Here is a 25,327-nt window from a genome sequence, read left to right on the forward strand (position 1 = left end):
ATGCCCTTCTTCACTCGTGTTTTCCGGGGCAAGGACGCCAATTCTACGAAGAAGGCGACCAAAACCCCCGTCGCGGAGGACACTAGCCCCGCGAAGCCAACATGGACCGACGCGTGGCAACGAACGGAGGTGGCCCCCGAGGAAGTTCAAGACCTGCTCCGGGGCTGTACTCAAGAACTCAAGTCGCGAGGTATGCTTGTCCCGCCAGAATTGACGTCAATTGTGGAAATCGGAGGTCCGCGCAATCTTGACATTTTTGCTGATCACCGTCTTGTTCTTGCACAGCTCTACAAACGCCCTTCCTTCTCTTGCCCTTCCGTCCCAGCTCCGATTCAACGGCCGCTCGCACCTTCATTCGCAACTACTTCAACCAGTCAGTCGAGAGAGGCTCGCCTCTCGGTGGAGATGCCTTGTCGCAAGAATTACGGCTTTCGGACCCCATGGTGAGCGGAATACCCCCTCCAACGAACAAGCGCCATGAGGTTTTCGAGAAAATCTCTTACACATTCTACAGGTCCTATGCGGTGTGATGAAGTGGTGTTGGGCTAGACTGCCTGGTGGAGTTGTTACTTGGGAGGCATACGAATTGTTTAAGGTCGGCGAGCAAGGTACGGTTCAGCATCGCATTCCAGTAATGGTGTTGGGGAGGTGTGGGTGCTGATAAGACTAGATTCTCAATTCGCCCGCGATGCGTTCACGACCTTCATTCCGCTCAGTGTTGATTCAGACGCCCGGACCAAGATCATCTTCGATTTCTTCGACCTCTTGACGGCTATCGCAGCCCACGGGAAATCCAATGGCCTGGGTGGACGAAAGCTTTCTAGATACGCCGGATGGTGGGCCTTTGAGCATACGGACATGGGGAATGGCTTTGAAGCCGCTTATAAAAATTGGATGGCGTACGTGGGCTTCCTTGCGACTTCCTTTGGGGACCTCTCAAATCCCAGAAATAAACTCATTGACTGATTTTATATCTAGTGCTGCGGACGCAACGAGCCATCTCTTCTTCGCCTACCTGCGCTCCTTGTCTCCGGAGGCCCGACGGATGGGCAGCATCTCCACCCTGCCTATTACCTTGCAGTCATTGATTCAGGCCACAGAGTACCCGCCGGAGACGCCCGCCCTTCTTCAGGTCTCGACTACTAGAGTCGTCATGATTGTTGACACGGTCTCGCCTACCCCCTTTGCTCTTCTCCGGCGCGCAAAGAACTTTGAGTACCGAGACAGCGATCACCATCTGCAGGAATTTTCGAATCTCGAGGACCCTCTTCGCGCTCTAACCGATGAGTGTCTCCGCGTGCTGAAATGCATTTCTTCCACCAATCAATCTAGCGAAGCGGACCCGACCAAGTCTGACCGGGAAGCTTCGTGGTCGAGATTCGAGGATTTCGGTTTCGGTGGTGCGCTGGATGATGACGTGGATGATGCAAAGGGTCCTGCCTCGAGAAAAGAATTCGGGGATGGTCTGCGTTCCGCCCCCCAGTCCGGCGGAGGGGATTTGGGGCGTCCTACCACTCCATCATGGGCAGATTTCATGTCATCAGGCTTCAATGACGAGAGTGTCTTCAAGTCTCCTGTTGCTCCCGTGCTACTTCCCCCGGACAAAGTTCTGCCCCCTATTGCAACCATTCGCGGTCAGAGTTCGCAGTCTCATAAGCGCACCCTGGATACTGAAACGTCTATTGATCCGGGCGAGCTAGCAAGTATCACCACTCTCGACCTCGATGATTCTTTCTGGTGGGTGTGGATTAGCAGTCTTGCGGGTGAAGAGTCACCGCTGCGTAAAGCGGTGTTTGGACGGTGCGCACTGCTTGAGACTATCATCAAGGGTGCGAAGTGGCTTGTTCTAGAGGAGCAGGTCAAGGGCGCAGCCCCGGAACCCGAGGCCGGCGCGCACATCGTCGAGAAGAAGAGCTTCTTCGGATTCTCGACGCGCAAAAGGCTTGGACGGCGCAAGTCCTCGACCAAGAAGGTTAACGCGGTCGAGGATGCCTACAAGAGACCCGACAACCAGGCGCCACAGAGCAAGACTAGCATTGCTCCTGACCAGCATGCGCGTATCCAGGCTGCCGCCGCCGCTCTCCAGAGAAAGCATCGGGAGCAGGAGTCTGCGAATGGATCTCAAACAAACCTCGCAAATAATCGCTATTCGACCAAGACTAATTCGGTCCTGACCTTGCAACCTGGCATCGTGAACGAGGCCTCGCATGCAATGAAATGGGCTAGCAACTACGACAAGAATGCGTACCGAAAGGCCTATCTAAGCAATGATCATGCGGGAACCGGGACCGCGTCGGACAGCATGAAGGAACTTGCACGAGACAACGGGCCGCCATCACCGACGACTAGTACCCGCCAGGCTCCTCCGCCATTGCCGAAGGATTCGGCTCCTAGCTCCCCAGCACCTAGGGCGTCCAAGGAGTTTCCCGAGGAGACCGCCAGCACCCCTAACAATAGCACGAGTGACCCATTAGCCGCCGAGTCGATTCCCAAGAAATCTATGGACTCAGCAGACGACTCGGGCCGGAAGTTGAAGAAGAAGGCCGGAAATACGGGATTCAAGGGTCTCTTTGGAACGGTCAAGAAGAAGAATAACCCCGACACCGAACCGAGACCGGCAATGAAAGCAACTGGTGCCGAGAAGTCAGCCGTCGCCCAAGCCCGCGCCGCTTTGGAGAGCAAGGCTATGGCTGCACAGCAGCAACCCCCTCGGTCTTCTCCCAAGGGACCCTCGACCCTGAAGAAGAAACCTGTTCCAGGAACGCCAACTGCTGAGTCTCGCGAGGCTAATGCGGATGCAGCTACTACACCGCGGGCGCCGCAGTCACCCCAGGCGCCCGAAAAAGCGGAGACTCAGCCCGCCGAAACTCGAGACCAACCTCAAGAGACCAAGGAGCCGTCCCATGAGGTCCCCAGTCCGCCTAGCGCCAACGGCTACCACAGCAAAAGCCGACGGGAAGCCGAAATCGATGCTCTCTCACGCGTCGACACCAATGAACGGGCAGCAGCTGACCGTGAATTTTCGAGGTTTGATCAGGGGCCCCTGATGGAACAACCGGCATTCGCCCCAGAGGATTCGCCGGTCTCTCCAGACTTCCCGGAGAAGAAAGACGCTGCGCCTGCAGTCTCAGCCACTCCTGAGGCACCCACCGAGCCCCAGGCCAATGACGCTGAGACCAGCGCTCCTAGTCCACAGGCCAATCCCTCCTACGATCGCTGGGCCCAGATCCGCAAGAACGCCGCGGAAAGAGCTCAACAAGGTCCGGCCCCCGGCGAACACTCTCGCCCCAGTGAGGCTGATGACAGCGATGATACCAGCGAAGAAGAGAGTATGTGAATCCAGATATGATTTCGTTCATCCAGCCATTTTCATGCTAACGTCTTGTTTTCTCCTTAGGCTTTGAGACTCGTGCCGCTCGTATCAAGGCCCGCGTTGCCGAGCTGACCGGCAATATGCAAGCCTAATATACCTCCTTTGTTCCTTCCCCTCTTCCCAAGTCCGATTTCAAATTCGTCCGATCTGCGTTACCACCTTTTTGATACCTTTGTGCTTGTTCAGTTCGATGGAAATTTTTTTTGACTCTCCCCCTTTAATCCCTTGCACTTCAGGAGGTCCCTTTCCGAATCCGTGCTGGCTCAGGCCCGGATTCATGTCTCCTCGTATTCACCAATGGTGGTTTTAATGCCGTCGTCCTTCATCCCAATAGTGAAGGAGAATCAGACCACCATATTCTTTTATGCTTGCTCCTTGTTCCTCTACGCCGTTCAGCTTGTTCTATTCCCCCATTCGCTCGTGCTGACTGCCTTTTCCGCCCGATATCTGTTTAATTGTACTTCTTTTTTTTGTTGATGTTGTTGTTGATATATGCAATATACCTCAGCAGACTCTCGCTATGAAACCAGATCAATCAATCAATCAGTTAATCAGTTATTGCGTACATAGTTCCTGATGTATGTACTAGGACATATTTGTGGTTTAGAACTGTTGGTATTAACTAGTTATCATTAACCCAATGCATAATGTAGACTATGTATGTACCCATCGTCTAAACGCCGGTATATATGCATGCAAGAAAAAAGTTCCAAAAAGCAAGCTGGTCTTGGTTCTTCCTCCATGTCTGTGGCCATGGTCGTCGATATGTGCTTAATCAATATACTCTCGTGATCAAATATTTTCCCTCCAGTCCAATTGGATCTCAGGGGAGATTAAATAGTGCAAAGATGCCGGGTGATCAATCGCTTGATGCTTGCTTGTAAAGAACGAAGAAAAAGAAAAAGAGAACAAGGAAAGGATGCTGCTATAGAACGTAGCGTAGTCGGCGAGTCGCTTCAACGGCTACGATGGCGCTCAAGGCGCCGATGAATAGACAGATGGAGATAGCGTTGGGAGAGTCCTGGTCGAGATCCATCCACTGGGTCTCGGACGCGGATTCGTCGCGCTTCGTGCTAGCGGGTTCGAAGATGCTGAAGACGATCCAGCTGATGAAGGTGCCGACGAATTGGGGGAGGGTGGTGTACACGTTCAGCACGCCGAGGTAGATGCCGGCCAGTTCGCCGGTGGAGGGCGCGTTGGAGGCGCCGTCTTCGAGATCGCTGTCGCTGTCGGGATCGTGGTGGTTGAGTCGGAGCGTCTCCATTTCGGTCTCGCCGTTGGGGTCGTAGGCGCCGGAGCGAACGCTGGAGGAGGTGATCATGGTTACTCCGGAGGAGCGGGAGGGCTGGGAGGCGCCCGTGGCGAGCTTGTTAATCTCCACGCCCATGAAGGTGAATGGGGCCCAGCAGCTGACTGCCCAGGGCACGCCGCAGACGGCCACGAGTAAGGTGGCGACGGCGCGGGATCGGGCCAGGGGCGCGAAAACCATCGTGGCGGCGAATATGATGTGGGAGATCAGCCAGGTCGTCTGCAGGTCTGGCCGAACGGAGGTGATTTTGGTGAGCATCGCAGCCATGCCCGGCGGGGGCCGTGGAGTAAATCGGAGTCGTTTGCTATCCGGCGGTTGGACGCAGAAGGGTAGGAGAACCGAGCCGATGAAGGTTACCGATGAGAAAACCACCAAGGACAGACTACCAACACGGCCCACCTCTCCCAGCATGTCGCTTTGTTGGATTTCGTCTTTGGACACCTCGTATCGAAAATAGGTTTCTCCGACCCAGGTCGTGCTGTAAAACAGAAAGGGGAACCAGCCTAGAGAAGGAATAAGCATCGAGAAGGATAATCATGCGTAAACAGAGTCCCTTACCAATCCAGGCCCAGAATTGGGCCCAACAGATGGCTTGAATCCGAGGAGGTAGGTCCATCGTCGTCTTGAAGAGCTGGGAAAGCACCTCGAGAGCTCCAGCCTGACCATCCGCGTCTCTGTAAGAATGTTAGCACCGGATTCTGCGAACATCCTTGACTATGACCCACCTGGCAGTGATCAGGACTCTCTCCTTGACGGAGTAAGATGTGACCATGACCGCTCCTATCAGGGAGAGTGCAGCAATGACCGTCATTTGCTTGAATTGCGTGTCACCAATTATGGTACCAAAAATGCTAACGGTATCCAGTGACCCAATAAAATACCCAATAAGTTGGCCAATAGCCGACATCCTAGAAGCTTCATGGCATCAGTCCCAAGTCTTATAAACCCCAGAATGAATAGAATACTCACCCCATGCCGACCCAGCTTGCTGCTGGGGAATAGGCAATGTATCGACAATCAAGCTGCGACAGCATGCTTGGACTGGTTTCAAGTTAGAGAGCTGTAAGAAAACGGCTTCCTCAGGTAGGGTACTCACCAACGTTGATCGCAAAATCTACGGCGTAAATGCTGAGCACCGCCAGAGCGATCGTCGCATTTTTAGCCTGGCAGAATGGAACCCCCGCGTGAGTGCCAATGGCCCAGAAATTTGCGTAATATTGTAGGCAATGACCATACCTTCTCTGTATCTTTGACAAACACCGCGACAATCTCCGAGGTCCACCCCAGAACTAGCAAACACAATGTGACAACAAATGAACCCACCACCATGAATGGCCTTCGTCGTCCCCATTTCGATCGCGATCGGTCTGCAATAACACCGATCAGCGGTTGTATGATTAATCCCGATAGAGGACCGGCAATCCAGACGAGCGAGGTTTTCGATTTGGTGAGACCGAGTTGAAGTAGGTACGGCGTGCAATCTATCGCGAGCGCGTTGTTAGAGCTATACGGACGGTTGGTCAAGGTCAAAGGGTCTGTCGCTCACAGGTCATTTCAATGCCCCAGGTAAACCTATATGTATGTAACAACAATAAGTTAGCGCATCTCTTGTCCGTAGGAACTATCCAACGCCGCCCAAGGCAGTCACCCAAGAAAAGCAAAAAATCGAGCACGTACTGTAATCCCACCAAACTGAAAGTCAACAGCGCCATGCGCGCCGACTCTGACCGTCCTTTGATAGAAGGGGACCCCGCCCATCTCGCAGCTTGTGGCATCCTTAACCTCCAAGTGCCTGCATGCACTTGACGCCTTTCACTGTCTTTCGTTTTCCATGAACCGCGCCGGGTTCCCGGGTCTCGTGACTCGAATCAGGCCGACAAACGCGCCGTTGTAGTAGAGGTGTTTGCGATTGCCCGATGGCAATTGAAGTATCGGGTAGGGCTAGAAACGATTTCGAGGTTGGAGAAACAAAAAAAAGGGTCCAGCAATATGGAGGGTGGGTAATTTGATTGCGCTCGTCGCACGGTCCGTCTCTGATTTAAAAATAGATGCGAGGGATGCAGCGGAAACTATTACCGTTGGCTAGACAGTTGTGGTTCTCGGTTGTTGCAAGATGGGAACGAAAGAAATCTCCGCGATCCGGACGAGACTGGCATTGATCAATGGAAAGGGGTCGGAGAGAGGAAGAAAGGGGAGAGAAAAAAGAATGGGATGGAATAATGGGATGGGGCGGAGAGCCGCGAGGAAGCAAGCCGGGCTGAGCCCACACAAACACACGCATGCGGGCCCCCGGCCGTCAGCCTAGCGGTGCCCAGGCCGCCCCACTCTTTTTCTGTTAATTACTATTATGCGATGAATTCTAAGGTATAGGATAGGGTCCATGTCGTAGGATTCGTAACGGTCACTGCATTCGTTTCTAAATTTCCGTGGTAGATAGTAGCCTAGTTGTCCGATACATGATATCGTCGCACACCTATATCAATCCGAATTTCCCATATCGTGCCATAACAACGGAACAAAAATCTTCAGTGGTGATATCATTAATGCTTTTTTTTCTTGTCTCATACCCATGTCCCGGTCTACAGTCGGTTGGGGGTGGGGGTTGTTACGGGCCACTGGTAGCCAGTGGCATCACTGAACTTGTAGCCAAATGATGCCGTGAAGTCGTCAAGGACGGCAGGGCCGCGCGAACCTGTACAAATCATCAGTCAACAAAACACTGCCAGCATGCGAGGCTTGTCTCTATAGTTGCAAAACGTACCGTAAGGGTATTCCATAGGGATGATCTCCTTGTTGTCGTCGAGGTAGTGCAAGAGAGGGGTGAACATTCTCCAGCTGGCGTCGAGTTCATCGTCACGGACGAAGTTCGAGTGATCGCCCTTCAGAGCGTCCAGGATAAGCGACTCGTAGGCCTCGGGGATCTTCAGGTCGGAGAAGCGACGGCGGTAGGTGAGATCAAGCTCGGTCACCACGGTCTGCATGGACAGACCAGGCAACTTCGAGTTCATCTTGATGTAAACCGACTCGTTGGGCTGGACACGGATGACGAGCTCGTTGCGAGGAATGTCCTTGAAGATTCCGGAGGTGACATCCTTGAACTGAATGCGAATCTCGGTCTTCTGTTCGTTCAGGGCTGGATAGAATGAATCAGTATGTTGGGCGCTAACTCCGACACTTGCAAGAACATACCTTTACCAGCCTTCATGATGAAAGGCACGCCGTCCCAACGCTCGTTCTTGATGTAGGCAACCATGGCGCAGAAGGTGGGGCAGCGAGAGTCCTGGGGGACAGTCTCGTCCTCCTTGTAGGCGGGCTTGCTACCATCCAAGGACTTTCCGTACTGGCCGATGATGACGTTCTTGGGCTCAATGGCGCCCATCGCACGCAGGACACGGACCTGGTTATGTTAATATTCATTTTCTCCGTCATTCTAGGCACCGAAATCCTCACCTTCTCATCACGAATGTCCTCGGCGGAGAAAGAGATGGGGCGCTCCATCGCAAGCAAGGTAAGAACCTGCAAAAGATCTGTGATAATAAACACATCAGCCACGCGACTCCGATGGAGGATCAGGAGCCGATAACATACGGTTCTGCATGACGTCACGGATGATGCCGAATTCATCGAAGTAACCGCCACGGCCCTCGGTGCCGAAGGGTTCCTTGAAGGTGATCTATATTCGGAAGAAGCGCATGTTAGAGAATGATCTGGTCGAATTCGGATGGAGATGATGATATCGTACCTGTACATTGTCGATGTGGTGGCGGTTCCAGGTGGCGTTGAAGAATTCGTTGCCGAAACGCATGATGAGAATGTTCTTGACCATCTCCTTACCAAGGTAGTGGTCGATACGGAAGATCTCCTCTTCCTTCCAGTTGGGGTCGAGGGCTTTCTGGAGGTCGCGAGAGCTCTGAAGGTCCTTGCCGAAGGGCTTCTCAACCTGTAAGATAATACGAGGTGCGCATGAGCAAGTGTCCGTCCCAGAATTCAGCAATGAAGCCACTTACGATAATGCGGGCAATGCCGTTCTTGGGGTAGCAGTTTCGCTTCAGTTGATCGGAAACGGTGATGAAGACGCTAGGGGGCAGAGCCATGTAGAAGACTCGGTTCTGTTCTTTCTGTCCCTTCTCGACATCCTCAAGGTGCTTCGTAAGGTTCTGGAAAGATTCGTCCTTGTCATATTGCCCAGAGACGTAGGTGCAGAGCTTGCAGAAGCTGTCCAGCTGCTCCTCGATCTCCTTCGTGGGGGTCTTAATGTATGATCGCACACGCTTCAGGTATTCCTCGTGGTCCATGCTCGTCCGGGCATATCCAACGATCTTGATACCCTTGGGGAGGAATTTGTTGCGAAACTGTTTGGATGGTCAATATGAGTTCATCCCGGGTGGGGGTGGGATCATGGTATATCCCGGTTCTAGAGGCTTCAGTAGGAACATACAAGGCCAAAAAGGGCAGGGAACTATCGAGTTTGTCAGTTTCTCATCCACGTTATTTTTTCTCGCATCAGATTCAACTCGGGATAAACCTACCGTCTTCTTCTTTGCCAAATCTCCCGAGGCACCTAGTACCACAATGACGGTGTCATCTTTGAGTTCAATGGTGCTAAGATGGACATCCATGTTAGCAGCGAATCGAGCAGGGACTGGTGAAGCAGGGTAGTTTGCTGGCTGTCGATCACAAAATCTGCATGCGGCGAAATGAATGGGCAACCAAAAGAGGGGTAAATGCTGAGCGCGCAGTCCAATTGGTGTATGATGACCAATTTAAAAACAGGGTGATTTCAATGCAAAAATATGAAATAGATGCAAAAATATGAAGTAGGGATGTTTTGCAAAGGGGTGCTGGCCGACAATCCCGCACGAAGTGGACAAAGAGCAAGAAGCGGGCGACAGAGAACCGGAGGAGGGGGGGTGTGATGTCAGAGAGGGCAACGGCAGTGTTCGCACTCACCCAGCGTTGTGGTGTTCCTCAGTGTTCGCTATCGTGCTAGCCATGGTTGTGGATAAGGTTAATGGAACAATGGTAATGATGAAAGACGAGGGAAAGAGGAGGAGGGAAAGAGTGAGAGAGCAAGAGAGAGAGGAGAGAATAGTTGGGAAAATGGCTAACAGTTCCGGCGGAGCAGGGTACGTTTTAATGCCGTGAGGGAGCTGGGCGAAGCACTTTCCTTACCAGCGCGTGGTGGGGCAGCTTTTCTTTCCACTACGTCGATGCTGCCGCCAGACCCCGTCCGAGATGATTCGACTCTTTTTTATCTAATTAATTCCGGTGGATGATTTCTTTTCTTTTTCTTTTTCCTCATTTTCCTGTTCTTTTCACGGTACTTGCCATTTAACTGAAGATTTATAATAAAATAGCTTTGGATGTTTGAATCAAAGGTCATGGGATCCTCCTATATGATTTCTCTTTTGGCCCTTTTTTTTCCGCTGTCTTTAGGTCTCTTTCCATCCGTTCTCCGGAGGGACTGGTTCTTCACCGGATATTAAGTTATCTCCTATCGTGGAAACGTCTCACATTATTATATCATAGCTCAACCAACCTCTACTGCAAGGGAAAACAGCTCAATTCTATACATCAATGACTAAAAGAATGCATGGGATTTCTCTCGTCATCATACCCTGTAACTCCGAGTCCCTTCCCCTCACGTATCTTAATAATATTCAATAAGTACCTAACTAATCATTAATTACGTCGTACCTCCTGACTGATTAATGTCTGGGTGAGAGGAGACTAACTAGTAACTATTATTACTGATATTATCCGAACCACCGACGCTGGAAATTTCATCCCAGCGCGCTCCACCGAGAACCGTCCATCGAGTGGATGTCCCCTTCAAGGCACGTTTTGGAATGGCCGACCCCGCGTGCGCTAAACCCAGCAACTCGACGCCTTCCCAACGATGATCTGACTCAAGTTGGTCCGCGTGACAAGGGGAAGGACAAATTAACGGCGCTTATGGCTTCTTATCGTGGATTCCCAGCGAATCCGCGGCGTGCGGGCAGTTTATGTCAATGTTACCTCGTTCAATGAGATAATATCAGTGCTTGAAGGGTGGAGCTACGAAGCATCACAGTTTAGCCCGGAGAAGCCGGCCACTTGCTGCCGTTCATTGTAAAGGACCGACAGATTAATTTTCAAGGGGATCAAATGATCGACATTTGTTTTGATGCATTTGTACTGTGAAGTATGTACATCCATGAAACCTTGCGACGGCTTGCGTTCGCTTGCCGTCGGATGTATCTATACCGGAGCGGTACACAACAGCGACTTCGGACGGTCTCCACGCATGAGACTGTTGCAGAGATCGCGCCAGAAGCTGCAGCGAAGATTACTGTGCCTCCTGAAGCGCCTCCCGGTGACCCTACTCGTGGAGAGATGGATCGGCGGATTTGTCATCTGGAAAGAACGATACGGATTCTATTTTCCCGGAGGTCTAAAACAAGAAAAAGAAAAAAAAATGAAAAATGAAATAAAAAAAAATATAGTCCGTAGCTTCAGACCGAATCTTTCGGCCCAGTGCAGTCCGGAGTTAGTGATTACATCCCGAGGAAGGGGTTTCCTGGTTCTGGATAATGTGAGGAATATCAACAAGACATTCGAATTTGACCAGGACCTTCGGGATTAGATTTTAGTACTTTTTCCTCTTTTGCTTCGTTGACTAAATTCTGCTTGTCCCCTCCTTCTTTTCCCTTGATCTAAAGGTTCAGGGTCATTCCAATGGGATTTCCCTGGAGCTTCAAGCACTATTGCGTGCTATGCGCCATGTCAAGTTGGTTGCCGATATCCTAGAGGGTGGGGCGGGGAACTCGCTGTATTTCCAAATATGTGCTCCCGGTATGATAGCATCCAAGGGACTCTCATCTTTTGGGTTATATACTCCGTACGCAGGACACCCATGGCAGTAGGACTATACTCCTCGGCATATTATCTAACGCCTCATGATGAAGATACGCGGTTACTCAGTGTACGTCGGTCAAGCGCCCCGAATTGGCTGATCTCACCCACCTGGCAGTCATTGAGGGCCCAAAGGAAAAGACCAAAAAAAAATCCCCCAGTGTGACAAGTATCATCACGATGCACTATGATGGAGCCCTTTGTCGTCATGGAGGGATGAATCAGCAAGTTTTGTCAGCTAAAGACGCTCTAGACAGAACGTTCCCCCATCCGTTGCAGGAACCGGCGAACCGCTCTCGGACTACAGTAGCCCGACGGCAAAATAGCGACGATGGTGGGGTTGGAGGTTGGCGGTCGGTCGGTCTTGGGATCTGAACGATTTTCTCAACTTCGGAACTTCCATTTATCTCGGATTCCGGAGATTGTAGTTCTTCCGAGAATATCTCCCAATGTGGAATAGTGCGCGTTCGGTCCCCTGCTCCTGGAAGTCTCCATCACTCATCACGGGACTTCGCTTAGCCCTGATCGCTAAGCGTCCCGTTTAGGTTAGTGCACCGAACACACTCTCGCAAATTGTAAGCCTTGTGTGTGCGTCGACTGATACCTATCGAAGCGACGACAACCACGACAACCCGGACGACTTTTTGCGGGTCATATCTGCCTTCCTTCGACTTGTTTGCGTTGCCCGCTGTTGCTCAGAGAATCGCCGTCAGAATGCCTTCGGAACAAGGTCACAGACGTGAGTAACTTCTTTTGCGTGGTTCCATTCGATATCCTAGGAGCGCGATGGGGATCTCGGCGGTTGGAGATGAAGAGATCCGGGGACGGTCGCGAATATCGATTGGGATTTTTTTACACACCCACAAAGAACGTTCAGGCTAACAGTCATTCTCTCTTACAGTCTATGTCAAGTAAGTTTTGATTGTCTACACCGTCGTGTCGCGCACGTCCGAAAATGATCGAATTCGAATTCAATGAGGGATCGGGACATGGATCGAGCTGCGACATTTCATCAGAGCAGAAGGGTTAATACGAATCGTTTGTTCTAGGGGTCGTCACCTGAGCTACCAGCGCTCCAAGCGCGCGGTCAACCCCAACACCAGGTACGGATCTACATGTGATATCAGGATGAAAACGGGACAGGGATTCTGACAATTGGTACAGTCTGATCCAGATCGACGGTGTTGACAACACCGAGGCCGCCAAGTGAGTACCATCTGGAAAGCCGTGTTGGAGATGGACGAGGTTACTAAGACTGTTTTTTTTTTCGCAGCTTCTACTTGGGCAAGAAGGTCGCTTTCGTCTACCGGGCCAAGCGTGAGGTTCGGGGTTCCAACATCCGGGTGATCTGGGGCAAGGTCACCCGCTCTCACGGTACGTGATTTCGACACACCCAGCGAAACAGATGCGATCGTCGATGGCGAGAATAAGAATCGAGGTCGGAGAGAAGGCTGACAAGTGATTCCCTTTGCAACAGGAAACTCCGGTGTCGTCCGCGCTCAGTTCCGCCACAACCTCCCCCCCAAGTCCTTCGGTGCTACTGTCCGCGTCATGCTCTACCCCTCCAACATCTAAACGAGTCGAATTTCTTTTCATGTGTTAGTTGGCACTCCGGAATCTTCGCGCAGACAGTCGGGCAAGGAGTCGACGGTATGAGCCGATGTTGAGATGGAGTTGGCGGGTTGATGATAATGTTCGTGGGAGAGGCAGGGCCATCCAGCCCTACGAATTAAAATAAAAGAACTCTTGTCTTCTTTACAGCATGGTTATTCTTGTCGGTTACTAGGCATTTAGAAAGGCTTGACCTGTTTTGGTACTGGCGAGCATCATATGTCTTGTCTGACAACGTGGCTTCTCCTATCTGTACTGATGATCAAAACACCAATGAATACCATTTCAACAAAGTTCGGGTTTTCGTGCTACCGTACAGGATTTACCAGAATAATTGGCATCGATTGATAAGTGGCGCCTGGGATCTCGGCATCGCGCTCGCCCTTTGAGTGAGACTTCAACCAGTTGTATCAAGCCCACTCTATACTGAGTCATTCCATATGCGACATTCGGTTCTCGGCTATTTTACGGTTATCATATGCTACCAGATACACCTTTCTTCAGGCGTCTGTTTAGGAATATCTAAAACCGGTGTTTGAAGCATCTCATTCCTGGGCTTGAAACTGAGGTTGTAGGCAGCTTGAGTATATGTCGTTCTGGCTCGGTTTTGATCGTCGGCATCAACATGACTTGAGAACTCGACCAGCTTAGTTCCAACAGATGCTCCAGATTTCATAGTTCGTAAGCGCGGAGCTAGCTTTCTATTCGATCTTGGAAGAAGCCAAGTTCTCAGCTATACCCAGCCTGGGCCTCCTATGACTCAGGTAAATTGTATTGTGTGAATTGTGTTGACATATCATTTACGGCAAGGACTGACCATCAGCCAGCTGAGCTTTTTGTTCTGGCTAGAAGTTGATACGATACTGTCAATATGATAATGATACCTGAAATACCTAGTTTTAAGCTCGTGTTGTTCAGCTGCATGGTCCATCTATATAACATAATCCGTTTCCCTCCAGAGCATATTCTGCTCTTACAAATTCCACAATCCAGAATCTGCTTCATTGCGTGAATCCGCTCAAGGGAAACAAACAATGTGCTCTCTAGACCTCTGGGCAAGGGACAGCTGCCTATTTCGTACATTGAGCATATAGCACTACTAATTTGAGGGAAGAGCTCATATTGGCAAATTAAGGTCGAGAGCGCTGAACTGATTAAGCCAACGTGACTTCGACTTATATAATCAATATTCGGTAACGTATTTCACTACCGAGCGGCGCACCTGTGTATCCCATACTAATCAAGCGTTTTTCGATCTTCAATATCTCGACCACCATTGGCCCCATTGTAATGATATGTTGATAACAGCTATATATATACTTCTTGAATATCCATTTCTAACATGGTTATATATAGACCAGTATGTGATCTGTTATACTAGGTTAAGATAAAATACAGTAAAATACAATGTAATATATATTACTAGAAGATATAGAGAAGTATGTCCTATATAATTTTAATATTTAAATTTACTTTATCCCAATATATTAATTTACAAATATAAAGCAGATTAGACAAAGTTTAGTTAAGATATTAGAGGTCGAAAAACGCTGGATTAGTATGGGATACACAGGTGCGCCGCTCGGTAGTGACATACGTTATTTGTCAAACGTTGTTCAGTTGCAAATATATAATGGCACGCACCTTGCATTGGTATACATGTGCCTTTGAGAAGCATTCCTTTATGAAGGCCGGGGAAAGGACACAAGTCGGTATATCTCAGATTATCGGGATGGGTCTCGGTTCATGAAATTAGGCGGAGAAGAGGCGCGGGTTTGAGTTTTACCCATGCCAGGCACGGTCATAATCTCAGGTGTGATGATTGACAAATACCTCGAATGGGGAAGATCTAGCTTTGCCTTCATTTTACGTTGATGTAGGGTTAAGGTTAAGTTATAGGAAACTAAATATAGATAGTCGCAGAATACACTTCTCATAGCGATAGGCGAGGTATAACCAGAGAAACTGAGGCTCGTTTGTCAAGTATCCCTGGATCCAGAACCTGACGCTGCGTGTCCAGGCAGCTTAGACAAACACCACAAAGAAGAGTGGTGCGATTGTATTGAAAGGGTTGACTATCATTATTTCACCTGGGTCTTGAGATAGTATGCTTTGATAAAAATCCTCGAGCCGAATGTCAGCATTGTCATTATGAAATTTTGAATGTGATTGTTCAGTCCAAAATACGCATGAACTATTAATTGCAGCCCTATTCTAGACCAACACCCTAGGGCCCGAATATGCACCAGAACTAAGAAATTTATTTCAATCGAAAGCAGAATGAGATCAGAAAAGCCATCCGGATCGGACGACACCCCGCAATCAGAAGCAGGGGGCACAAAAGATTCTGGAAAGGGGACTCCTTGCATTGTTTACCCCGAGTTAATAGGGATTAAAGTAGGCGCCATCCCCCACCGCGATGACCCACCGAGATACCTTGCTGATCGTCACGGATCCTCCAACAGCCAGCCGCCGACTTGATCGACTAGCGGTTTCGACGTGGTCAAGCTGATCAACTCCGTCGTTCGCACGTCAATTGGCCACAAAATGAGCAACGTGTGCTCAGAAAAAACAGAGTAGAGCCACCTGGCTGCTTTGCGAATACGATGAATGAGATCCCGCGGCCTCCACTAACTCTTGCTACGGTGTAGGCGATCGCCGACACCGACTGCAGCAAATGAAGTTAGGCGGAAATTTGAGTGGCTGGTTCAGTTTAATGATACGTGATGCATACAGCTCGTCACCAGTTTCATCAGACCAGGTTAGAATCCGGTTGGACTGCAACGATGCAAGCCTACCTTGGACTCCTGCAGCAGAGATTGTTGTGCAACGGCTTGTGCTTGTATAATGGATTGGCCGCGAGCCACTCATCCATCTGAAAATTTTGGACGACAGACAAATCCTGTTTCATTCCAACTGCCACATAGCCAATGGGAAGAAGACGGATGAGCCAAGCGCCGGGTTAGTTGACCTTTTAGCGGTCCGACTAAGGAAGGACATGTCTTGGGCACGTCCATGGGAGGAGCAGCAGAAGTGCGCAGGCTAGACGAGACTAGACTAGAACCGCTGAGTGGTGAAAACCGAGACGAGCAAGAGAGCAAGAGAGGAAGGCAAGAAGGCAACAGCGCAGAAGTCACCCGTGCCTGAGTAACCGGCGCAGGCCAAACCATGGGAGACCCTCGTGATCGATTGGCTCGCTCTGCCACTGAGGGGAAGTTGCGTAACGTCGACGAAAGTCTGGCCAGCCGCGGTATTTTATCGCCGCCGCTTGTCTTGATCGGGCCTGGCTGCTTTCTTAGCTTGGGCTAGTGGCGTAATCTATTCTATTTCCGGGTCCTGCGTTCTGTAATCGGTACCGTCAGCTGCGCATGCACGCTTTTTTTAATTTTTAATTTTATTATTTTCTTTTTTTCTTATCTTATTTTCAATTTTTGGTCGTTTTGGAACAAACGAGCACGAGTCAATGACAGATGCAAAGGTGGATATGATTGCTTCCCCCGGAGGAAGCAGAGTCCACGAGACTTCTGGGGTAGGTAGAGAGACACCAATTGATAGATATCATCATCCTCTTGATCTGATCTCCCAGCTGTCGATTATCCCGGTTCTCTAAGAAAACTGGCGAAGTTATTTCCAGAACAAACAAAAAGAACCCGATTGACTTCTAGTCCGGTGGCTTCGGCTCTTACGCCGCCGTCCGACCCAAAGCTGATAGGAGGTGTTCCAATTGTTCATCGACTGTCGGTCCCCTCCCATTGCGTGGCGCCTGTCGTCAACACCATGGTCCTCTTTTAGTCAAAAAGCCTCTCTTGTCCTCCTCTCAAGACTGTGTGGTTTTTCTTTCTTCTTCCTCTTCCTCTACCTCCTCATCTCACCTTCGTTTGGACAGCGACAACTTTTTTGCTGAACTTGCTTTCTCTTTCAGCTCTCTTAAGTTGTATTACTACTACACTACTGAATTTGCTTATTGCCACTGGCTTCCTACCCCTCCAACCATCGCTTTTTCCCTGCCTGCTGCAGGGTTCATTCGCAGCTAGTTGTGGTCCGACCACGACCACCTCATCGTCGCTCTCGTTTTGCGGTGGCAACCCTCGTTCTTGTCATTGCATCTTCCGATTGTTTGGACGACTTATGTAAAACCAAAACTCACCAAGATCAGCTCATCGACTTGACTCGAATTTCAGCATCGGTTTCAGTATTCTCTCTAGTTAGATCAATCAAATTACACGTGCGAGCCAGTTTCAGGCAACGGAGCCCATTCAACCCCACTTGACACTCAAAGTTTCGAGCGCTGCAGAGTCGTGAAAGTGAATGTCTCGAAGCGCCTGATACTCGATCAATCAGTGTGCACCATCATACATTCCTTGGCAGTTTCCACCCCATCGTGGTTGCGCTCCACAACGGCCGCCATAGTTCTAGCAGATCGCAAGGATTCCAAGGAAACCCGTTTTATCAGGCGCTAAAAACAACGGGGTGATAATAAAAAATGGCGGCCCCCCAACCGGTCGCGTCTCCTAGGCGCAGTCGAGGTTTCAGTCTGAGGTCGGAGAACTCCCATCATTCCAGCAACTCTGGCAAGAATAAAACCCATCATCGCACCGAATCTGCCGAGGAGAAGGCCAAACGAAATCTACATACCAAAGCCGACCCGATGGTTGCTATGAGCGAAGCGCAACCCAGTATGTACCCTTTTCTACCCTGCTCCACACATTTTTGGCAGTCGCGCTCTCTCCTTTTCTTTCGCTTTTTAAATCCAGCTATCGCCTGTCCAACCCCCACCGCATTGTTAAAAATTTCCGACCGATTTGCACCCATGATCCGACTGACAGATCTCATTTAGTGACGGTTGCTCTGGAGAAATCGAACCTAGGCTCGTTGAGGGACATGGAGCACAAAGATCAATTCGGGAATCCAATAAGTTCGTTGGCGCCTTCCCCCCCCCCTTCCCCCTATTTGAGATCGGTTGGGATCTTTGGTAACTGAGTTCGATACTGACTTTCTCCCCCTTTTCTCCTGAATCTAGCCGAACCCGATCTTTCCAACCCAACCCGTCCTCGTTTTGAGCGCCCGTTGGACACCATTCGGTCCTTCGAGGCCGCAATATACGGCACCTACAATAGTCGACCGGTTTCGTACGCGAAAACAGGTGAGACACAAGCCCTTCGGCTGCCTCATTTCCATTGCTGATAATTGTCTCAGACTCTGAGCCGACACCTGGACCGACACCTGGACCGACACCCGGACCCGATTATACCAGTAGACGCAGCAGCTATTTTGGAGGTACTTCATCCCATTCTTGATCCTGGTTCCTGCTCTGGCTTTAAAGTCGTATCGCTGACGAACCTGATAATGTGCAGCACCCAGTGGACATCTCAATCGGGGCTATAGCGACCAAAGCGCATACTATAATGGCCGAGGGACGTACTCGCGACCGGATAGTTTCGTCGACAATTATGGCGACGGGCCCCCTCCGGAGAACTATTATCCCTATAATCAGGGTGGCAGTGGCAGGAGACCGCGACGCCATCCTCGCATGAATTCCGAGCACGCAATGTACGGGCAAAATCATGGTCAGAACGGATATGCTCCGAACGGGCACCCCCAGAACGGCTACCACAAATCCTACGAGAACGTAACGGCGGCGTCAGGCTCAGGCAGCAACACCGACCAATTGGGCAATTCGACTGATCCCAGCTCCGTGAACAGTTCTATCGACCAGCTTCAGCAGCAACAACAGATCCAACGGATGGAAGAGAGGGCGATGGCAGAGAACTACGGATTCCAGGGATTTGGCCCGGGGCCCAACCTGGATGGTCATCAGGCAATGTCCGGGGCGGCTGGACCGGGGCCCGGAAGGATCAACCTGAGCAAAGATCTCCCAGCCACCGATCCGACAGCTGGCGGCCCAGTGGGCGGGCTTGTTGGTGGACCACCAGCTGCGACTGACGCACCCACTCGTCGCCATCTGCGCAAAGCGACCAATGCTTCGGACGTCAGCGATACAAACACAAAACGAAAGAGCTGGTTCAAGCGACGCTTTAGCAAGAACAATTAGTCGATCTTCTCCACACCTCCTTTTTCTACCTTTACCCCTCCTTCCTGTCACCTTTCTCCATCTCTCTCTTTCTCTCCCCCGATGCGTGGTCATTGTCCTCTTCCCCACCCCTTTTTATCTTTCTACCCATGTAATAATTGACCTGGCGTTTCTTGTTTTCTTTCTTTCATTTTCTCGAGTACAGCAAACGGGAACTTCGGGACGGGATAACCTGGGAATAATATTTGCGTTCAGCTTGCCATGATTATCTTTTATTTATTAGCTTTTTTATGTTTATTGTTCTCTGTCTGATTTTCTGTTGACGAGACCACGATACTTACATGGGATGCACGATGGAATCTATCTACTTTATCTTGTTTCTTCTTCGTTTTCATAAACCTCATTCTTGATCATGTCTAGTAATATGGGTGGGTGGGTTTATTGGTTTTTTCTTCTTTCTATTTGCCTTTCCAGTGATATATTTAGGATTAATTTTCAAATTGAAAATAACTCTTTGATCATGAAATGGGGGCATGGAACTGCAAGATGTGATAAGTCATAATTGCAATGTAGATGATCTAACTAGTCAGTTGGCAGCTCACTGTCGATCTGTGATAGAATGCGAATAGAGATTATAGGGAGCGATGATCTTCATCTTGTCGAGTTTGTGTTACATGGGATAATAAATTTAGCTGGTCTGATCACTAACATATTGTAGATTTACCGGGCATTTACAAGGTAATAATCACTATTAGACAAGAAGCAGGCATTGGGACCAATGAACTGACAATGGGAATCACAAGAACAGGATAACAGACACAGGCACAACAGATACAGGCACAAATACATACATAGATACATCAAAGGCAATTCAACGCGTCAAGTGGGTAGGCAAATACAGAGAGGCAGAGTGGCAGTTGAACGGGGATAAACAAACCTAACAATATCTAGACCCAGACACGGTAGGCAGGGTCAAGTTCACTTCCTCCCCAGCAATTTATGTTTCAGTTTATCAGCCAAGCCCTCATGAGCCAGCGACTTCTGATGTTTCTTCTCCTCTTTCTCTTTCTTGTGCTCTTCGTCGAGGTGCACGTTGCCTTGGCCGCCGCGCTGGATTTGGTCATGCTCATGTTAGATATGGATACCGGACAGACGAACGGAACAATAGGTCTTGAACTGGATGAGTGGAAAGGAGGAATCACATACCCCAACGTGGTAATCTCCCTCGCCGGAATTGCGGATTGCGAGCTCGGGAACCACTTCCGCGTCGTGGGGTGATTTGCCCATCGGACGGACGTGTGGAGAGCCGATGTTGCCCGCACCGCCTCGCTAGATATCTGTTAGATGGGATACTTGTGATATATGGGCTATGGGAAGCGGAATGAATCGAGGACGGACGTGGGATGCGAAGGTATGGTTTTGCGCGGTCCGAACGGGACTTTAATACTTACACCGGCAGAATAGGCGCCATCACCCTGGTCCCCGTAGACTCCTTCACGGACTATACCGCCATCGACGTAGCTAGTGGGAGGTTAGAAATATGGGAGAATGTTCCAATGGAAACGACAGGAAATGAAGGGAGGGGGTGTACGGAGTAGAGTCGGCGCCGATATTTCCTTGGCCTGGGGAGGTGATATATCAGCATAAGGTTCCGGGATAGATAAATTCAAGGAATTCGCGCACCTCCTCGGCCATGGGATACGACAGGTTCATGTTCGCCCATGATGAATCGTGGGGCTGTACGCTGGTGGGGGTCTGGGTCGGAGTCAGTATGCGACAAAGAAAGGGAAAAGATAAAGAGCCGGCTCGTGGCACAGTCATATAAGAGAACACAGGAGACAATGAAAGCGATCCATGGCATAAGCAGACTGCTCGCGTACCTGAAATGAATGGATCGCAGATGTTAGGTGCCTGTTTAGTGGTGTATGGAGACGAAGATCGTAAGATGCAGCCCTTCGGGCATCAAAGGAAAGAGCCGGATTTATATTAAACCCAGTACTCTGTCCCCCAGAGTCAGACGGCCAGACGAGACTAGATCAGCCTCAGGTGATCGCAGGGACGAACCCCCGTTGGAGGCGATGCGACAAGAAAATGGGAAGACGAATGACGTCGGGTTCCTTTGATGATAAGATAAGGCTCGGCGGGTGATTGGTCCCGCCCATGACTAACGAGGGTTGCTGATAACCAATTCTTGGCGAGGATCTCGTCAGTCATGGCATTTGGTTATCTTAGGGATAGTAGGGATGAGGAATGAATAGAAGAGAGGAGAGTGTCATATCATTCATCATTGAAACCCCATCGTGCCTTTGGCCAGTCTACTTTGTTCAGATGTCCATACTACGACCCTACAGCGCTACAACGACAATATATCCGTCGCGAACCCTTCTGACCGACCACGACATTCAACATTCTTACCACAACTACTTCTTTTCAGGAGCAGGACCTCCACCGGTGGTCGGAAGGCCCATGAAGATCTTGAATGAATCGTATCTAGCATCCGTTAGCACCCATGATTTCGCAAAGGAATCGAACCAGAGCAGAGGCGACACATACATCATCCATTGCAGTCCGGTCTGTCACAATGTCCAATGATTAGCAAAAGCACAGTCCCATAACGAGCTAGAAAAACTCACCAAAGTTCCGATCATGACAATTCGGACAGGAAGACCGTTCCACAGGCCCTTGAACCCAATGTCCTTGTAGATCCGGCTGGTGGCTGCACCGAAAGCCTCGCCCGCCTGACGGTTGGCATTCAATTTACTCACCATCACGTCGGCAGGGTGGGACACAATGGCACAGAGAATACCGGCCAAATAACCACCAGTGAAAGCAACACCTGTCTGGGCACCCTTGTTGTAGTCGGATTTCTGACCGGGCAGGTAATGGTAGATCATCTCCACAATGGTTTCGAAAGAAGCGAACTTCATCATCGTGTAAGGAATCTGACGACCCCAGAGAGGATACAGACCCTTGTAGAGGCTAGTCCCAATCAGTGTCATGGAGCCGTATCAGACCGGAGCATACTTACCCTGCCACGCCCTCCTTCGAGACAATGTTGGAGATTCCGCCAAAGGTTGACCTGAATTCCGGCGGGATCGTGGTCTGCGTGCGCACCTTGACGGCTTCGAAAGGACAGAGAGCCACATCTGCGATGAGCTCAGCCGAGGCACTAGCTGCCAGGTACACGGAGGTCTTCCAGCGATTGGCATTTTCGGCACCGACCAAGTCGCTGTAGAACTTCTTGAAGTACTCGTAACCACCGTATTTGAACGCTCCTTGCGCCTTGAAAAGTAAATCAGTGATGGGAATATCTGTCAACACTCTGATCCCCTCAGCTTACGCTGTATCCGAAGAAGGTAGGACTCCAGCCAGTGAAGACGCCTCTCAAGCCTTCGGCACCACGGATCTTGCGGAATGCCTCCCCGTTACTCTTGTAAAGCAGCGGGTCCACTTGTCGCCGACATTTGATCAAGTCCAGCGGGGTTACTGCTGTATGGGTCAGGCCCTGCAGAATAGACAGTTAGTAGCGTGATCCGAATGATGTTTTAGGATCACTCACGCAAGCAAGCAGTCCACCGACAGTACAAGCCGCATAGTATTTGGGAGTCCACGGTTCGATATGTCCTGTCTTAGCTTGCACCTTTTCACTGGCGACATTGAACTCGCGTGTTGCTTCCTTTGCCAACGACTGTGCCGATTTCTTGGGGTCATCAATAACGCTCCATGCGGGGAAAGGGTTCCTTTGTTTCGGTGCCGGAGCAGCCGAACGCTCTTCAGCCCGACGCAGCGGGTGGTGAGAGAAGGCGCTCGCGACGACGCTCTCGGAGGGTAGCATGGCGATGACCGCTGATACAACTCAATCGCAATGAGGACGATCTTGTTCCGAGTAAACAGAGTCCGAGATTGATGGGCGTAATGCTGATGGTTCCTTATCTATCTTTAGAAGCGACCGAAGATCGTCTCCACTTTTATAGTAAGTAAGAGTAGGTATTCCGGAAGGACATGGAGAAACAATCAATGGAGAGGGAAAGGAGCAGGATAAAAGAGATTGAGAATCTCACTGACCTTAATTCTGACAGGACCCGATGAAACCCTGCTATCAGGGGCCAACCGGTGAAGGAGCACGCAAAGTAAATAAATACCTCGTTGCAGGCGAGGGGACCCCGTGACTCAGCGACCATGACGTCGCAGCGTGACATCCCGAGGTGGGTCGCCTCAAATTTATCATTGGGTCACCCCTCAATCTTCCCTCTCCCACCCGTCTGGATATACCTCTCTCTCGACGGAGACGGAGTCTAACATACCGAACCCCGACATATTCTGTATCTCCAATTGCCATTGCTGCCACCGACTCAATTTCCTCTCTCGCGCACCCGCCTCTCCTACGACTTAACCGATCATCATGGCTTCCTACCAGTCCGCCAGCGAGGCCTTTGCCCGCGAGAAGCTCTCCCCCAATGCCGACAAATCTACATCGCAAGCCTCCTGGGCCGACAAGTACCGCGGAGTCAGTTCTGCCCTACTAATCTAACTGTCTCTCCGATCCTGGCCCAACGATCCTTCGGGGCTGGGAACCGACACAAACCCACCATACTAACGTCGCTGGTTTCAGGCTACCGTCGAGGACCTCGACCCCCCTCTCGCCCTGTCTGTCTCCCCCAACGACCCGATCTCCTCCGCCCTGATGGCCGCCTACGAGCGCGACTACACCCACCTCACCGTGATCTCCTCGGCAAAACGATCTTTGATCGGATACCTCAGCATCCCCCGGTTGAGGGAGCTACTGAAGGAGGGCGCCGTGAAGGAATCGGATTCCGTGTCCGCCGCGATGCAGCGCTTCCACCGCAAACGGGGCACCTACCAGGTGATCACCATGGAGACTCCGCTGGAGGAGCTGGAGCAGTTCTTCGAGAGCGAGGCGGGCCCCAGCGGCGAGAAGAGGGAGAAGCAGGGCTTTGCCGTTGTGACAGACGCCTCGAGGAAGTTCGTGCTGGGCGTGGCTACGAAGGCTGATCTGGAGGAGTTTGTCAAGAGACGGCCGTGATTGCGTGCTGGTGCCTAGGGTGTGGTTTTCTTTTCTTGGGATTATGTTACATGCTTGATACACATATCGTTAGTGCATTTCCAGGCGCAGCTATTCAACATGGACTAAATATACTATGTCAAATTCAATAGATTGATACTTCTAAGGTTTATGCAATCGTAATTGAAGTACTGACGTGCAAGGATGCTTGGATTGTCAATTTGCGGCGTTACTCGAGATTGCTAGGTGAAGGAAGATCAAACAACAAAGAAGATCGATAATCTGGTTCAATAATCTAGGAAATGCCTCATCCCGTACACAACCAGGTTTGCCATATAAGCCTAAATACGCCCAATCAACTGAAAACGTAGAACAAAAACCCGAATTCCCACGAGTACAAACAACAAAGGACATAGGTATGGAGCAGAAATCCAGTGAATGTGGTCGACAAGACCGAAACCAGCCTATTGGGCCTTCTTTTCCTTCTTCTTCGCCAAGGCGTTCCGCTCTTCTTGATCCTCCTGCCACGCGACGAAGATGTAGGCGAAGAGCACGATATTTGCAGTAATAGCTGCAAAGACACCGGAAATGGTTGGACTCGCTGTGCAGACGTTAGAGCGAGGACCTTGTAGTAAAGATGAGGAGCCCAATGCTACTACTCACCACCAAACGATACCGACACGAAATACATGCCAAGGGGAGCGGAGATCATGGCTGCCGTGAACCCAAGCAGTTTGAAGATCACATGACTAAAGAAGACGAGTCAGTCTTGGAGATTCAATTGACGAGGTTATACGCGAGGGTGATAGTTCCATGGGTTGGTGAATGCGCATTCGACGTGGTTGCACGGCTTGACCATCCACCTCTCATCCGTGATCATTGGGCAGTGGCCATGTGGCATCAGGCAGGAGATGGGTAGCACCTACGTGGGGACTGCGGGCGAAACGTCAGAGTCCAAGGGTTTCTCGGATGCTGACGGGGGCACAGCATCTGCTGGGGATTGGGAGTGAGGGCGACGACTGGCCATGTTGAATGCGTGGGGTCTCCGTGGTCAATAAGAACCCAGGACGGAGGAGTTCGGGGAGT

The 25,327-nt window shown here is 50.5% G+C and overlaps 8 protein-coding genes across 8 annotated transcripts; 4 read left to right on the forward strand and 4 right to left on the reverse strand.

Moving 5' to 3' along the window:
* KD926_007986 (uncharacterized protein) lies at positions 1-3,465 on the forward strand (the record flags this gene model as incomplete). The annotated part of the gene is made up of 6 exons (XM_053103274.1): positions 1-235; positions 286-443; positions 515-608; positions 671-899; positions 979-3,329; positions 3,398-3,465. The coding sequence occupies 6 exons, from the start codon at positions 1-3 to the stop codon at positions 3,463-3,465; spliced, it is 3,135 nt and encodes a 1,044-aa protein (XP_052960551.1).
* An 833-nt stretch (positions 3,466-4,298) lies between these two features.
* KD926_007987 (putative sucrose transporter) lies at positions 4,299-6,457 on the reverse strand (the record flags this gene model as incomplete). Its single annotated transcript, XM_053103286.1, has 8 exons — positions 4,299-5,185; positions 5,241-5,356; positions 5,408-5,597; positions 5,652-5,723; positions 5,779-5,845; positions 5,919-6,163; positions 6,229-6,254; positions 6,360-6,457. 8 exons carry the CDS (start codon positions 6,455-6,457, stop codon positions 4,299-4,301), a joined length of 1,701 nt encoding a protein of 566 aa, XP_052960552.1.
* An 804-nt stretch (positions 6,458-7,261) lies between these two features.
* KD926_007988 (glucose-6-phosphate dehydrogenase) lies at positions 7,262-9,676 on the reverse strand (the record flags this gene model as incomplete). Its single annotated transcript, XM_053103297.1, has 10 exons — positions 7,262-7,374; positions 7,444-7,815; positions 7,872-8,079; positions 8,133-8,209; positions 8,271-8,355; positions 8,425-8,622; positions 8,690-9,034; positions 9,121-9,141; positions 9,212-9,365; positions 9,633-9,676. The coding sequence occupies 10 exons, from the start codon at positions 9,674-9,676 to the stop codon at positions 7,262-7,264; spliced, it is 1,617 nt and encodes a 538-aa protein (XP_052960553.1).
* A 1,901-nt stretch (positions 9,677-11,577) lies between these two features.
* KD926_007989 (60S ribosomal eL33 domain-containing protein) lies at positions 11,578-13,151 on the forward strand (the record flags this gene model as incomplete). The annotated part of the gene is made up of 6 exons (XM_053103308.1): positions 11,578-11,646; positions 12,122-12,315; positions 12,626-12,679; positions 12,741-12,782; positions 12,850-12,950; positions 13,054-13,151. The coding sequence occupies 6 exons, from the start codon at positions 11,578-11,580 to the stop codon at positions 13,149-13,151; spliced, it is 558 nt and encodes a 185-aa protein (XP_052960554.1).
* A 4,519-nt stretch (positions 13,152-17,670) lies between these two features.
* On the forward strand, positions 17,671-19,239 carry KD926_007990 (uncharacterized protein; the record flags this gene model as incomplete). Its single annotated transcript, XM_053103319.1, has 5 exons — positions 17,671-17,863; positions 18,025-18,102; positions 18,208-18,330; positions 18,384-18,464; positions 18,542-19,239. The coding sequence occupies 5 exons, from the start codon at positions 17,671-17,673 to the stop codon at positions 19,237-19,239; spliced, it is 1,173 nt and encodes a 390-aa protein (XP_052960555.1).
* Positions 19,240-20,196: 957 nt separating this feature from the next.
* KD926_007991 (putative mitochondrial phosphate carrier protein) lies at positions 20,197-23,053 on the reverse strand (the record flags this gene model as incomplete). The annotated part of the gene is made up of 11 exons (XM_053103330.1): positions 20,197-20,328; positions 20,425-20,547; positions 20,670-20,739; positions 20,810-20,840; positions 20,902-20,973; positions 21,662-21,708; positions 21,772-21,791; positions 21,852-22,197; positions 22,247-22,500; positions 22,559-22,723; positions 22,778-23,053. 11 exons carry the CDS (start codon positions 23,051-23,053, stop codon positions 20,197-20,199), a joined length of 1,536 nt encoding a protein of 511 aa, XP_052960556.1.
* Positions 23,054-23,620: 567 nt separating this feature from the next.
* On the forward strand, positions 23,621-24,262 carry KD926_007992 (putative cystathionine beta-synthase (beta-thionase); the record flags this gene model as incomplete). Its single annotated transcript, XM_053103341.1, has 2 exons — positions 23,621-23,725; positions 23,831-24,262. The coding sequence occupies 2 exons, from the start codon at positions 23,621-23,623 to the stop codon at positions 24,260-24,262; spliced, it is 537 nt and encodes a 178-aa protein (XP_052960557.1).
* A 443-nt stretch (positions 24,263-24,705) lies between these two features.
* Positions 24,706-25,268, reverse strand: KD926_007993 (vacuolar ATPase assembly integral membrane protein VMA21; the record flags this gene model as incomplete). The annotated part of the gene is made up of 3 exons (XM_053103352.1): positions 24,706-24,842; positions 24,905-24,990; positions 25,168-25,268. The coding sequence occupies 3 exons, from the start codon at positions 25,266-25,268 to the stop codon at positions 24,706-24,708; spliced, it is 324 nt and encodes a 107-aa protein (XP_052960558.1).
* Between the last annotated feature and the right edge of the window lie 59 nt (positions 25,269-25,327).

The sequence above is a fragment of the Aspergillus affinis genome (assembly GCF_023601865.1).
Source record: "Aspergillus affinis strain CMG 70 chromosome Unknown NODE_4_length_623078_cov_86_301200, whole genome shotgun sequence".
NCBI lineage: Eukaryota > Fungi > Ascomycota > Eurotiomycetes > Eurotiales > Aspergillaceae > Aspergillus > Aspergillus affinis.